The sequence below is a fragment of the Chrysemys picta genome, chromosome 8, assembly GCF_011386835.1.
Source record: "Chrysemys picta bellii isolate R12L10 chromosome 8, ASM1138683v2, whole genome shotgun sequence".
Lineage (NCBI taxonomy): Eukaryota > Metazoa > Chordata > Testudines > Emydidae > Chrysemys > Chrysemys picta.
The window spans coordinates 69,520,685-69,535,805 of record NC_088798.1 but is presented as its reverse complement, the minus strand read 5'-3'; the positions used below and the strand labels follow the sequence as shown (position 1 = coordinate 69,535,805).

Genomic DNA, 15,121 nt, shown 5'->3' with positions numbered 1-15,121 from the left:
CTCCACCTTCTCTTCACTCTTGCTTTCTGTCCCTCTGCAGAGCAAAGGAGATCAAGACCAAGTTGGGCACGCTTCTCCAGAAGCCTGACTCGGCTATTGACCTGATCATCCCATACCCAGAGAAGCCGGAGAAGCCAGCCAAGGCCCAAAAGTGAGTACTTCCCCATTTATCAATGCTGCTTTGTCAGACACTGGAGAAATGGGTAATTAGAACTGAGTGGAATGACCAACTAGGGGCAGAGCTTTTCTTGACCTGCTGCTCACAAACAGGGAAGAATTAGTAGGGGAAGCAAAAGTGGATGGGAACCTGGGAGGTAGTGACCATGAGATGGTCGAGTTCAGGATCCTGACACAAGGAAGAAAGGAGAGCAGCAGAATACAGACCCTGGACTTCAGAAAAGCAGACTTTGACTCCCTCAGGGAACAGATGGGCAGGATCCCCTGGGAGAATAACATGAAGGTCAAAGGGGTCCAGGAGAGCTGGCTGTATTTTAAAGAATCCTTATTGCGGTTGCAGGAACAAACCATCCCGATGTGTAGAAAGAATAGTAAATATGGCAGGCGACCAGCTTGGCTAAAGAGTGAAATCCTTGCTGATCTTAAACGCAAAATAGAAGCTTACAAGAAGTGGAAGATTGGACAAATGACCAGGGAGGAGTATAAAAATATTGCTCAGGCATGCAGGAGTGAAATCAGGAAGGCCAAATCACACTTGGAGTTGCAGCTAGCAAGATATGTTAAGAGTAACAAGAAGGGTTTCTTCAGGTATGCTAGCAACAAGAAGAAAGTCAAGAAAAGTGTGGGTCCCTTACTGAATGAGGGAGGCAACCTAGTGACCGAGGATGTGGAAAAAGCTAATGTACTCAATGCTTTTTTTGCCTCTGTCTTCACGACCAAGGTCAGCTCCCAGACTGCTGCACTGGGCAGCACAATATGGGGAGAAGGTGACCAGTCCTCTGTGGAGAAAGAAGTGGTTCGGGACTATTTAGAAAAACTGGACGTGCACAAGTCCATGGGGCCGGATGCGCTGCATCTGAGGGTGCTAAAGGAGTTGGCGGATGAGATTGCAGAGCCATTAGCCATTATTTTTGAAAACTCATGGCGATCGGGGGAGGTCCCAGATGACTGGAAAAAGGCTAATGTAGTGCCCATCTTTAAAAAAGGGAAGAAGGAGGATCCGGGGAACTACAGGCCAGTCAGCCTCACCTCAGTCCCTGGAAAAATCATGGAGCAGGTCCTCAAGGAATCAATTATGAAACACTTAGAGGAGAGGAAAGTGATCAGGAACAGTCTGCATGGATTCACCAAGGGGAAGTCGTGCCTGACTAACCTAATTGCCTTCTATGATGAGATAACTGGGTCTGTGGATGAGGGGAAAGCAGTGGATGTGTTATTCCTTGACTTTAGCAAAGCTTTTGATACGGTCTCCCACAGTATTCTTGCCGCCAAGTTAAAGAAGTATGGGCTGGATGAATGGACTATAAGGTGGATAGAAAGCTGGCTAGATCGTCGGGCTCAATGGGTAGTGATCAATGGCTCCATGTCTAGTTGGCAGCCGGTTTCAAGCGGAGTGCCCCAAGGGTCGGTCCTGGGGCTGGTTTTGTTTAATATCTTTATTAATGATCTGGAGGATAGTGTGGACTGCACTCTCAGCAAATTTGCAGATGACACTAAACTAGGAGGCATGGTAGATACACTAGAGGGTAGGGATTGGATACAGAGGGACCCGGACAAATTAGAGGATTGGGCCAAAAAAAACCCTGATGAGGTTCAACAAGGACAAGTGCAGAGTCCTGCACTCAGGACGGAAGAATCCCATGCACTGCTACAGACTAGGGACCGAATGGCTAGGTAGCAGTTCTGCAGAAAAGGACCTAGGGGTCACAGTGGACGAGAAGCTGGATATAAGTCAACAGTGTGCTCTTGTTGCCAAGAAGGCTAACGGAATTTTGGGCTGTATAAGTAGGGGCATTGCCAGCAGATCGAGGAAAGTGATCGTTCCCCTTTATTCGACATTGGTGAGGCCTCATCTGGCATACTGTGTCCAGTTTTGGGCCCCACACTACAAGAAGAATGTGGAAAAATTGGAAAGAGTCTAGCGGAGGGCAACAAAAATGATTAGGGGTCTGGAGCACATGACTTATGAGGAGAGGCTGAGGGAACTGGGATTGTTTAATCTCCAGAAGAGAAGAATGAGGGGGGATTTGATAGCAGCCTTCAACTACCTGAAGGGGGGTTCCAAAGAGGATGGAACTCGGCTGTTCTCAGTGGTGGCAGATGACAGAACAAGGAGCAATGGTCTCAAGTTGCAGTGGGGGAGGTCCAGGTTGGATATTAGGAAACACTATTTCAGTAGGAGGGTGGTGAAGCACTGGAATGCGTTACCTAGGAAGGTGGTGGAGTCTCCTTCCTTGGAGGTTTTTAAGGCCTGGCTTGACAAAGGCCTGGCTGGGATGATTTAGTTGGGAATTGGTCCTGCGTTGAGCAGGGGATTGGACTAAGCCAGGCCTTAAAAACCTCTAAGGATGGAGATTTCACCACCTCCCTAGGTAACCCATTCCAGTTCTTCACCACCCTCCTAGTGAAATAGCGTTTCCTAATATCTAACCAAGACCTCCCCCACTGCAACTTGAGACCATTGCTCCTTGTTCTGTCATCTGCCACCACTGAGAACAGCCAAGCTCCATTTTCTTTGGAACCCCCCTTCAGGTAATTGAAGGCTGCTATCAAATCCCCCCTCACTTTTCTCTTCTACAAACTAAACAATCCCAGTTCCCTCAGCCTCTCCTCATAAGTCATGTGCCCCAGCCCACTGATAATTTTCGTTGCCCTCTGCTGGACTCTCTTCAATTTGTCCACATCCTTTCTGTAGTGGGGGCCCCAAAACTCGATGCAATACTCCAGATGTGGGCTCGCCAGTGCCGAATAGAGGAGAATAATCACTTCCCTCGATCTGCTGGCAATGCTCCTACCAATGCAGCCCAATATGCCATTAACATTCTTGGCAACAAGGGCACACTGCTGACTCATATCCAGCTTCTCATCCACTGTAATCCCCAGGTCCTTTGCTGCAGAACTGCTGCTTAGCCAGTCGGTCCCCAGCCTGTAGCGGTGCATGGGATTTTTCTGTCCTAAGTGCAGGACTCTGCACTTGTCCTTGTTGAACCTCATCAGACTTCTTTTGGCCCAGTCCTCCAATTTTTCTAGGTCACTCTGGACCCTATCCCTACCCTCCAGCCTATCTACTTCTCCCCGCAGGTTAGTGTCATCTGCGAACTTTCTGGGGGTGCAATCCATCTCATCATCCAGATCATTAATGAAGATGTTGAACAAAACCAGCCCCAGGACCGATCCCTGGAGTACTCCGCTTGATACCGGCTGCCAACTAGACATTGAGCCTTTGATCACTACCCGGTGAGCCTGACAATCTAGCCAGCTTTCTATCCACTTTATAGTCCATTCATGCAGACCATACTTTTTTAACTTGCTGGCAAGAATACTGTGGGAGACCATATCAAAAGCTTTGCTAAAGTCAAGATATATCATGTCCACTGCTTTCTCCATATCCACAGAGCAAGTTATCTCATCATAGAAGGCGATCAGGTTGGTCAGGCATGACTTTCCTATGGTGAATCCATGTTGACTGTTCCTGATCACCTTCCTCTCCTCAAAGTGCTTCAGAACGGATTCCCTGAGGACCTGCTCCATGGTTTTTCCAGGGACTGAGCTGAGGCTGACCCATCTGCAGTTCCCCGGGTTCTCCTTCTTCCCTTTTTAAAAGATGGGCACTATATTTGCCTTTTTCCAACCATCTGGGACCTCCCCCGATTGCCACAAGTTTTCAAAGATAATGGCCAGTGGCTCTGCAATCACATCAGCCAATTCTCTCAGCACCCTCAGATGCATTAGATCTGGACCCATGGACTTGTGCATGTCCAGCTTTTCTAAATAGTCCTTAACCTGTTCTTTCACCCCTGAGGGCTGCTCACCTCCTCCCCATACTGTGTTGGCCAGGACAGCAGTGTGGGAGCTGACCTTGTCTGTGAAGACCGAGGCAACAAAAGCTTTGAGTACGTCAGCTTTTTCCACATCATCTGTCACTAGGTTGCCTCCCCTATTCATTAAAGGTTCTACACTTTCCCTGACCTTTTTCTTGTTGCTAACATATCTGTAGAAGCCCTTCTTGTTACCCTTCACATCCCTTGCTAGCTGCAACTCCAGTTGCATTTTGGCCTTCCTGATTACACCCCTGCATGCTCGAGCAATATTTTTATTCTCCTCCCTAGTCATCTGTCCAAGTTTGCACTTCTTGTAAGCTTCCTTTTTGTGTTTAAGCTCACCGAAGATTTCACTGTTAAGCCAAGCTGGTCACCTGCCATATTTGCTATTCTTTCTGCACATTGGGATGGTTTGTTCCTGTGCCCTCAATAAGGCTTCTTTAAAATACAGCCAGCTTTCCTGGACTCCTTCCCCCCTCATATTAGTCTCCCAGGAGATCCTGTCCATCAGTTCCCTAAGGGAGTCAAAGTCTGCTTTTCTGAAGTCCAGGGTCCGTATTTTGCTACTCTCATTTCTTCCTTTTGTCAGGATCCTGAACTCAATCATCTCATGGTCACTGCTGCCCAGGTTGCCACCCACTTCTACTTCCCCTACCAATTGTTCCCTGACTGTAAGCAGCAGGTCAAGAGGAGAATGGTCCCTGGTTGGTTCCTCCAGTAGTTGCACCAGGAAGTTGTCCCCAACATTCTTCAAAAACTTCCTGGATTGTCTGTGCACTGCTGTATTGCTCTCCCAGCAGATGTCAGGGTGATTGACATCCGCCATGAGAAACCGGGCCTGTGTTCTGGAAACTTCAGTTAATTGTCCGAAGAAAGCCTCGTCTAGCTCATCATCCTGGTCCGATGGTCTATAGCACATGCCCACCACGACTTCTCGAGTTTCCCGGTCTGGACAACAGATGGATGACTCCATCCCCCTTAGGAGGGAGTCCCCAACCACCACTACCCGTCTCCTCCTCTTGGGAGTGGTGGTCATGGAACCCCCATCCCTAGGACAATGCACCCCATGCCTTCCGGTTGATGGGGTCTCCTTCTGATCCTTTCCCTCATCCCTTCCAAACCATTGTCCGCCGTAGCACCTGTGCTGAGAGCCTGAAAATGGTTTCTTACCTCTATCTGCATTGGGAGTACATGGGTTCTCCTCTTTATTCTTCTGGAGGTCACATGCTGCCTATTTTCTTCCCTGTTTTGATTCTGATTCTTCAGCCTGCAGTACCAAACACTGACTTCTATCCAGAAAATCTTCATTTTCTCTGATGCAGTGCAGGGTTGATACTTGGGTCTCTAGTCCTTTAACCTTCTCTTCCAATATGGAGACCAGCTTGCACTTCGTACAGACGAAGTCGCTTCTATCCTCTGGGAGAAAGACAAACATGGAACATCCTGTGCAGGTCACAACAGCTGATTGCTCACTATCCATATTGTCTTCCTCCTAAGAGCCTCTTCAGAAGTTGTATTTACTGTTCACAGAAGCCTGAAAGGCAAAATCTCTGTGGGAACTCCCCCCCAGGCATACTCCCTCTGTTGGCTTCTCCTCTGTTCGCTGCTCCACAGAGTTCTACAGAGAGATTTGGATCTCTTGATAAGGTGGGGTCATTGGAACAACATATGTTTCATTATGGCCAAATGCAAGGTCAAACATCCAAGGAACAGAGAATGCAGGTCACATTTACAGGCCTTGGAAAGCAGTGACTCTGAAAAGGCCTTATGGGTTCATGGTGGAAACCAAGTGAGCTCCTAGTGCAATGCTGTGGCTTAAGAGGATCAATGTGATCTTTGGATATATGAACAAGGGTCTATTGAGTAGAAGCAGGGAGGCAGTGTTACCTCTGTGTACAGTATTGGCAAGACCATTACTGAATAATGTGTCCAGTTCTGGTATCCATGTTTGAAATTATGTTGGCAAACTGGAAAGGAGTGAAAAAAGAGCTACAAGAACAATTTGAGGTCTGGAAAACCTGCGTCACTGTGAGAGACTGAAGAACCTTATCCAAGAGAAGATTAAGAGGTGATAACTTTATAAATACCAAGAGTTCTAGCAGCCTGCACAGAGTCCAGTGAATGATGGGGGCATATTCAAAGTTGATTTTCCCAAAAACACCAAAAGACAATCTCTGCTCCTTCAATATTCTTATCTTGCCAAATTTCATCTTTTGACTTCCCATATACTCCAGAATTCCTGCTGTTTACAAAAATCACAACTTTTTTTAAAATAGGGATTTTCCCTACTACTCTCATAATTTTGGACCAGAACTTGAAAATTTTAGCCCCAAATATGAATATTTAAGAAAATAAAGTATCAATAACTAAAAACAGAAGCTTAAAATAGAAACATTCAGGCTCCTTCACCATAGCTGTCATTGCAGTGTTGCTTTAACAACAGTCTGCAAAGTGCTTTGGGATCCTCCAAGATGTGCGTGATGTAAATGTAATGCATTGTTATTGTTATTATCCATTGTTATTTTTATTACCCATTCATAATAGTCTGAGAGAAGGCAATTAAAAGAATGAAAGCTACTATCTACACTCACTCACTGCTGCCAGATGGCAGGGATTTTATTTGAATTTTATACCCACAAAAACCTAATATATAATCATTATTCTTCTTGAATGTAACTTATATCTCCTCCTACTCTCCCATTAGCTGTTCATCCTGCAATACTTCTCTGCGCAGCCCCTGTTGTAGAGCCCTGAAGACTGAGTGGGTCCCATTCAGAGATGCAGTAGAAGGGGCTGTTGGTTTTAGGGTGGTGGCTGGGTGGGAGTCCAGCAAAGTCCAGAACGGTGTACCCTATATGCTGAGGAGTGGCCCAGCCTTGGGGGGGGGGTGTCTGCTGTGTTGTCTTCTTTTTTTTCACAGAGCAGGAGGCTGGGGCTGTCACTGAATTCAGACCATGGGAGCGTGTGACATGCTGCATCTGTCAGATGTTGCAGTCACGAGGCAGGGAGTGCTGTGTGAGCACCATTTGCTGTACACCATGTGCAGCTGCTGAGCTCTGGGAGCCCTGGCAAGGGACTTACTGTTAGGGAACTGTCAGAAGTCCCCTGTCTGTTAGGGCATTATATAGCTGTCCATCACTGTAGCATCTGGGTGAACAATTGCACACGCCTGTGTGGGGAGCTTAGGCAAGGTTACTTTCATGCTGAGGAGTGTTAGGTGAACTAGAATGGGGCTGGAGGTGACTGGGAGGCAAAAGAGTTTTTAAAAGACATTAATAATAAAGTGCATAGCTAGGAGCAAGGTGTGTAGGAATAAAGACAAAAGCTAAAAGCTGGGACTCACAAAGGACAAGCTGGGAAACAAGGGAAACAGGTAACTATTAATACAGCATTATCCACCTTGCATTTACCTTTGAGCCTGGCACAAGCTCTAGTGGATGCCAGTGCCTGAAAATCTACAATATGAATCAGCACCAGCCTTATCTCTGAAGAACAGACTGCCATCTGTACCAGAGGCACATCAGATTTAGGAATCAGAACACAACAAACCCATTAGCATCTGATTCTCCAAGGAAAACTGATGGCCTCTTTCAGGGGGAGATAAATCAAGGCTATGTACCCTGGAATCAATCTGGTTAAATTAAAACCTGGCAGACACTGCAGATGTGCCTTCAGAGATTTAATCTGGGTCATGATGTTCTGCTGTTATTGACCATTAGCCTCATTTTAACAAGCTGTTAGGAACAAATTGGGCATTGTGTTTCTGGAGTGCCTGGGGGCTCCAGAGTCAGCATCCTTTACTTACACATTGTTGCATGAGGATAAAGGCACAAAGAAGGGATCTCAACACAAATGGCTCTGTGCTTGGCAGACCTGTCTGGAGCCCCTTTTCTGTGCAGGGAGATAGCTGTTTTATTTCCCATCTCAGCATCTACTCCTGCCCGATGCTGGGGTGTGACTTTACCTTGTGATGATGAAAGAATCCCTTACACTGTTGTGTGAGTCCTTGAGGCCTCACCAGATTCTCACTGGGGTAATCACATTGTACTGCCATGAATGTTCATTGCCATGCGTATGGTTTTTGACACTGGCAGACCAGGTGCCCCTAAATCTCAACTGAACACTGACAAATACACAGCTGGAACCAGTCTGGCTCACCTGTGTTTCAGTACTGTTGAACTAGGTAGTACAGTTATAAAAATGTGCTTAGTGTTTAGACTTTATGGAATGCTTGTAAATTGCTGTATGTATTAATCTCACATAACATCTGTATCGCCTGCTATAAGGTAAAATTTAAGTGTTTACTCTGTAACTGTAAATCACTAGACACGAGAGAGGAATTAACAAGTGTGAAATACTAGTTTGCCAAAGGAGCTGTTATCTTCTGCCCAACAAAAGAAGGCCCACCAACACCAGACGAACCATTGTGGAACATCAGATGCCAAAATACTGTGTTGATTGCTCCCCACCATTGTCCCCCAACCTATGGAAAGGAGAGATGCAACTGAATTCCTCCCAACAGCTGAACTTGCAGCTCGAAGCAGAAGGGGGAAAGAGATAAGAAGCCCTAATGAGGAGGAACTGTAGCTTTTATGCTGCTTGGCCTCAGAGGGGTAAGGATTACTGAAGCCTGGTCTACACTACAAAGTTAGGTTTGACGCAAGGCAGCTTATGTCAACTTAGTTGTGCATGTCTCTCCCACCAATATAAGTGCCCTGTTAAACCGACATGGGAACACTACCTCTCCGAGCCTAAGAGCCAGCTAAGAGCCACAGTCGATATACTTAGGTTGATGCAGTGCAAGGGTAGACATTACTTATGTCAACCTTAACTGTCCTCCAGCTGCTGTCCCACAGTGTTGCATTGTGACCGAATATATCCTTGTTTTCACACCATACTCACTATTGTGATAATTTTGTACAAGCCATGTTTTGTAAGGTATCATCTGAAAACGTGTGAGAAATTTTGCTTGAATCTGATATAGTTCGTTAAATTAGGTAACAGAAAAGTCTTATCTTTATTTTTCTTGTAACCATTTCTGACTTTTATGCCTCATAACTTGTACTCAAAATCTCTCTTTGTAGTTAATAAACATGTTTTACTGTTCTATCTAATCCAGTGTGTTTAAATTGAAGTGTCTGAATAACTATTTGAGATAATAAGGTGATATATTATTACCTTTAAGGAATAACAGACTTAAAATATTTTGTATTGTCCAGTAGAGGGCTGAGCTTACATTTCTGTCATTAGTCTGGATTGTACAATGACCACTCTGGTCTTCATTGTGAACTCCACTGACCAAGGGTCATGTAGACCAGAAGTCCCCTCCCCTTTAAAGCCTACACATTTATGAAATTCCTTTTCCTGATTGCCTGCTTTGGCCAGCACACTTAGCAGCTCTTCATTGTTGAGTGCAACTGGCCAGCTGACCATGCCACGTACACACTCCAGTTACGCTTCTGCCTGGAGTAGACAGGAGATACTGAACCTCCTGGGATTGTGAGGAGAAGAGGCTATGCAGTCACAGCTCTGAACCAGCCAACAGAAATGTTGACATTTATGAGCAGATTGCCTGGGGGATGCAGGAAAAGGGGTATGACAGGGACCAGCAGCAGTGCTGAGTGAAAGCCAAGGAGCTGCGGGGGGCAAACCAGAAGCCCGGGAGGCCAACAATTGATCTGGTGCTAAGCCGCAGACCTGACATTTTAATAAATGATCTGCATGCCATACTCAGCACTGACCCTTCCAGCCCTCTACACCATGGTGGATACCTCCGAGGACCCTGAATCACAGACCCCTCCATGAACAGCAAGGAGAAGGAGGTGGACAAGGAAGATGAGGAAGGGTATGGGGGACAGGCAAGCAGGTGATCCAGCTATGCAGTGAGCCAGAACCTATTTTTGACTCCACCACAGTCTAGCCAGTCCTGCCAGTTGAGCACAGGCGAGCCCAATGCAGGGGAAGGAACCTCGGGTAAGTGTGCAGATAAATTTTCCATTACAGCACCCAAAAAATAGCAGGACACAGCTTCTGACTTTTCATTAATTTACTCATGCTAGAAGAGGTAGCGGTACAACCAAGAGAGATACAGTTGCTATCTGCATTTCCTGTCCCTCTAGAATTGGGGTGGGGAGGGCATGCTGAGCAGTTTGTTCATGTATACAGGGATGTCCCTTGAATTCTGAGAGAGCTCAATGACATTTCCATGGAAATTCTCTGCAATCCTCTCTGGAAGGTTTCTAGGGCTGGCAGCCTTATTTCTTATTTCAAAGTAGGACAGTTTCTCAGTGAGCATCATTGCAGTACAGAGGCTAGCAGCATACAAGCCTGAGCAGCTTCAGGATGCTGTGCTCTCGCTGCCTTTGCTACCCTCAGCAGATAGCACCATTGCTTGTGGGAAATGGTGCCAGTATTCAGTGCCATTGCCCTGGACTACTGGATTCATGTAACTGAGCAATTCCCTCCTCATTTCCCCACCCCCCAGCAGCTATACTCACCATGGCTGGTACTGTGACTGGTGCTGTGTGCATGCAATCCCAAGCAGGAGTTAGTATGCAGTGCTTAAAATGTTAGGGGAGCAAGGAGAGTGAGTTCTGCATCTTAAATTTTGCTTTCTGTAGTGAACAGACTGACAATGGTATCTCTGCATGTTTTATCTGCAGCTGCAGCCTTCAGGGTCTCCCCCTCCTTACCTGTGGAATGCCTGAGCCAGATAAGGAAGAGAAAGAAGAGGACTTAGGATGACATGTTCAATGAGATCCTGAAAGCCAGTGCTACATTGGACCATGAGCACAGGGCCTGGAGGATGAACATTGCGGACAGCCTGGAGAAGGATAAGGTGGAGAGGAGAAAGACCCGGGAGTCCCAACAGGAAAAGCCGCACCAGGACAAAATGAGGCGTCTCGGGCAGCAAACACAGATGCTGCAGATGGAGTGGGCCTTGCCTCTCTCTGCAGCCCATTGAGAACTTAATCAGGACCACCATATGCCCCCCTCAACATTCCACATGGCATCAGGGGTCACTGCACTACCCCTAACACTCCATCCAGAGGGACATCACAGTTTCATGTATATTAACCTCTGAAAACCACCGTTGATGTATGTGTAGCTGAAATGGACACGGATGTTCCTTCCTCCTCATCAATTTTGTTCTCTGAATTTGTTAAATTTTATTAAGTTCTCAGTGTATTTGTTTTAAAATTTCAGTTTCATTTTTTGACAGAATTCTTTTACAAAATAAATTTCTATTGTTTAAACAAATAACTCCTCTTTATTAGTTTGCCACATCTGCTCCTAAGTACTTGGCAGGTCTGAAGCAACCAATTACTTGTTACTGACAATGTGACACAACTGTTAGGATAAGCCCAAACAAACTTAATAAATGTATTGACAATGTTATATTCCTACATATACAGCAATCACCACACAATTCCTACCAGGCAACAAAAGAGCAGGGCCAGGTAAAGCACACTGCAACAAAACACATTACTGTGGCTCTGTGATAACTGAAGGGAGTGGGAGGGGGAAGCTCCCTTATGAACACTCAGCCAGCCAGTTAGCTGTAAAATCCTTCTTGGTGTTTGTTCTCTGCTTGCTTTACCTGTAAAGGGTTAACAAGCCCACAGGTAAAAGAAAAGGAGTGGGCACCTGACCAAAAGAGCCAGTGGGAAGGTAGAATTTTTTAAAATTGGGAAAGAAACTTTCCCTTTGTCTGTTGTTCTCTGGAGAAGGAGACATGGAGCAGTAATGCGATGTAAGGCTTGAAGCAGGTATGAAAATTCATCTTCCATACCTAGAAGAAATTACTTGAATAGGGAATGTTTAGTTTGACAGAATCAGGTTTATTTTTATTTTGGCTTGTGGATCTCCTCTGTGCTAACCCCTGATGCTTTTGTTTGCTTGAAACCTTTAAGCTGAACTCCCAAGAAAGCTAGTTTGGGTGCTTGATTTTTGGAATATCTCTTTTAAAATCTAGCAAAAGCCTAAGTTCCAGATGTATTTCTTTCCTTTTTGTTTTTAATAAAATTTACCATTTTTAAGAACAGGATTGGATTTTTGGTATCCTAAGAGGTTTGTGCATATGCTGTTTGATTAGCTGGTGGCAACAGCTAATTTCCTTTGTTTTCTTTCTTGGCTCTTCCCCGGGGGAGGGGGGGGGGGAGTGAAAGGGCTTGAGCATACTCCACAGGGAGGAATTCCCAAGTGCTCCTTCCTGGGTTCAAAGGAGTTTTTTTTGCATTTGGGTGGTGGCAGCATTTACCAAGCCAAGGTCAGAGAGAAGCTGTAATCTTGGGAGTATAATACAAGCCTGGAGTGGCAAGTATTATTTTTAAAATCCTTGTGGGCCCACACTTCCTGCACTTGAGGTGCCAGAGTGGGGATTCAGCCTCAATAGGCTCACTGTTAAAATGGTCTCCCTGAGCCATATAGCTCTACTTTGAGCTCTTCTAATAGACCTTGTGTCTGGCTGTTCAAACTCAGCAGACAGCCACTGCACCTCCGCCCCCCACCCTCAAGGAAACTTTGCCCCCTTTGCTTCATAGGTATTATGTAGGACAAAGCAGACAGCTGAGAGATTGGGATATTTTTCTAATTGAGGTCCAGACTTGTGAGTAAACAATGCTTCTTCACTGTCAATGCAGCTCTCATTTTGATGTCCCTGCATGGGAGGCCTGGGACAAGCACAGATCCAGGAACGTGGCCCTGCTCATCCAAAAGTTCTGCAACCACTGCTCATCATCCCAAAACTGCATTATGATGCATTATGATGCAATCCCAGCAGTCAGTGCTTGTTTCTTGGGCTCGACCATCTGCAGCTGCACTGTAAACACCACCAATAAACTTGAATTGATTCTCACTATGTCCCACAGCAACCTGTCCTCCAAGAAATTGTCATGTTCCCCACTGATTCAGTTCTTCTTGTGGCTCTGCAAATGCTGTAGGATTGTGTGCTCTCTGCTTGCAATGCTCATGACAACACTGAAGAGCTGTACAGGTTCCATGCTTCTGTCAGAGATGGCGGACAGCCATGTGAGTTTGTGGGGTGTGAAAATTGTGGGATACAGATAACATGATGGCATGAGGTCAGTTGCAAACTGGGAAGTTGACCCCATGCTCCCAGTCACTCCTGCGCAACTCATTTTGGCCCCATCATATACTAACAAAACTTCCCAAAAGACATTGTGCTGGATGGTGGCAAGTTGCACGCTGAGATACCTACCCATGGTGCACCTCTCTGTGCATTGACACAAGTGCTCATGGTGAGTACATGGACTGCCAACATAAGGAGCCAAGTATGCAGGTGTACATATATGAATTCACTGTGGCGGCTTTATGCCGACATAACTTGTGTCAACCTAAGTTTGTAGTGTAGATATGGCCTAAACATAAGCAAAAGATCCCCAATGCTTGGCCTCTGTTAGCCCTAAAGGACATATAGAGCTTGCTTTTTATAGAAGCTTCTATTACCTTTTGAAACCTAAGACTGAAATTAATTTGGATGTATTTATGTTTACTCACTTTAATCTTGTAGATAATGCTTATTTCCTTTTCCTAGTTAATATATCTTTAGTTAGTTTAATATAGGATTGGCTACAAGCATTGTCTTTGATGAAAGATATAAGGTACAATTGACCTGAGGTAAGTGACTGGTCTTTTGGGACTTTGAGTTACTTGACTATTGCTGCGATCTTCAGTGTAAGGGACCATTTATCATAAAGGTAAGCCTACCTGAGTGGCAAGATAGACTGGAGTGCCCAAGGGGACTGTGACTGTGTTAACGCTGGTATAGTACTTCAGGAGTTCACACTTGATAATTGATTGGTGAAATCTAAGTACAGAACTCACAGCCAGTTTGGGGTTTGTGCCCTGCTTTTTAACAGTCTGCCCTGAAGTTGGTACCCATGCTCTTGAGCCACTGCAGGACAGCTTGACACTGGTATTCTTCACTTCCTGGCCTAAACTGCTGTGGAGTATGGCTGCTCTGATGGTTGCATCATAGGGAATCTCTACACAGGCCCCCCAGTGAAGACTACAATGGTGTGAACTGCAGCCCATGCCAAAGTGTTGTGTTGTAACTTTCCTGCGTGGATGCTGCAGGTGCAAACTCTAAGGGCCCTAGTTCACATTAATTTAGGTACTTTACTGGGAGCCAAAAAAATCTTACTGCATTATAGGTGAAAGCGTGTTATATCAAACTTGCTTTGATCTGCCAGAGCGCATAGCCCCGCACCCCCGGAGCGCTGCTTTACCGCGTTATATCCAAATTCATGTTATATCGGGCCACGTTATTTCGGGGTAGAGGTGTATTTATTAGCTTCTTGGTTGTTCCAGGTGCTTACAAACATGAGACACAGTACTTAGGGTTGTCAACCCTCCAAGATTGTCCTGGCATTTCCAGGAATTAAAGATGAATCTTTAATTAAAGATTATGTCATGTGATGAAACCTCCAGGAATACGTCCAACCAAAACTGGCAACCCTAATGTCACTGCTCCTGACAGAGTCTACGTCCACTGGAGGTGGAGGTTTGAGTCCCAGCTCGAGGAGACGTACCCACGCTAGCTATGATCAAGCTAATACACTAAAAACAGCAGTGTAGCCATAGTGGTGCATAGGGTGGAAGGAGCTAGTTATGTACCTAGGGTTTAGGACAGCTGGCTCCTCCCACTGCTCCCACCGTTGTGGCTGCCATGCTATTTTTAGAGCACTAGCTTGATCCTGTCCAGCTCCAGTGTAGATGTACCCACAAACACAAACCAACAGACAGGTTGGAAAAATGGGAATGGCAAAGAACTAAGGGATAACCTGGCTCACTGGCAATCATCCATATCTATCAAATGCAATGCTGTAATGAGTGCATAAATGTAGGTTGATTCACACACACACAGAGGCTGTCAGTTCCTACACACACACACACACACACACACACCAAAATCTGAGCACCTTGAACATCGAGGAAGTTGGAATTTCGATCCAGATATTTGCTCCCCCAACCCTCCCCCACTCCAGTTGAAAGATTCTGTTTGGATTCAGGCATTTTGTTCAATTCTCTAGGAAGTTTGGCTGCACATCATGACTTCAGATCTGGGGCTTTGTTCTAGCCCATCTCCCAGCCAATGGATC

General features: G+C 45.7%; 1 protein-coding gene across 3 annotated transcripts in view; it reads left to right on the top strand.

Annotated features, from left to right (window-relative positions):
- RGS5 (regulator of G protein signaling 5) overlaps positions 1-15,121 on the top strand; it is an 85,442-nt gene that overhangs the window by 26,010 nt on the left and 44,311 nt on the right. For all 3 annotated transcript variants that reach the window (XM_065555772.1, XM_065555771.1, XM_024107146.3), the window contains exon 3: positions 41-151. In XM_065555772.1, the coding sequence (XP_065411844.1) occupies positions 41-151 (111 nt within the window). The remainder of the gene's footprint in view (positions 1-40; positions 152-15,121) is intronic.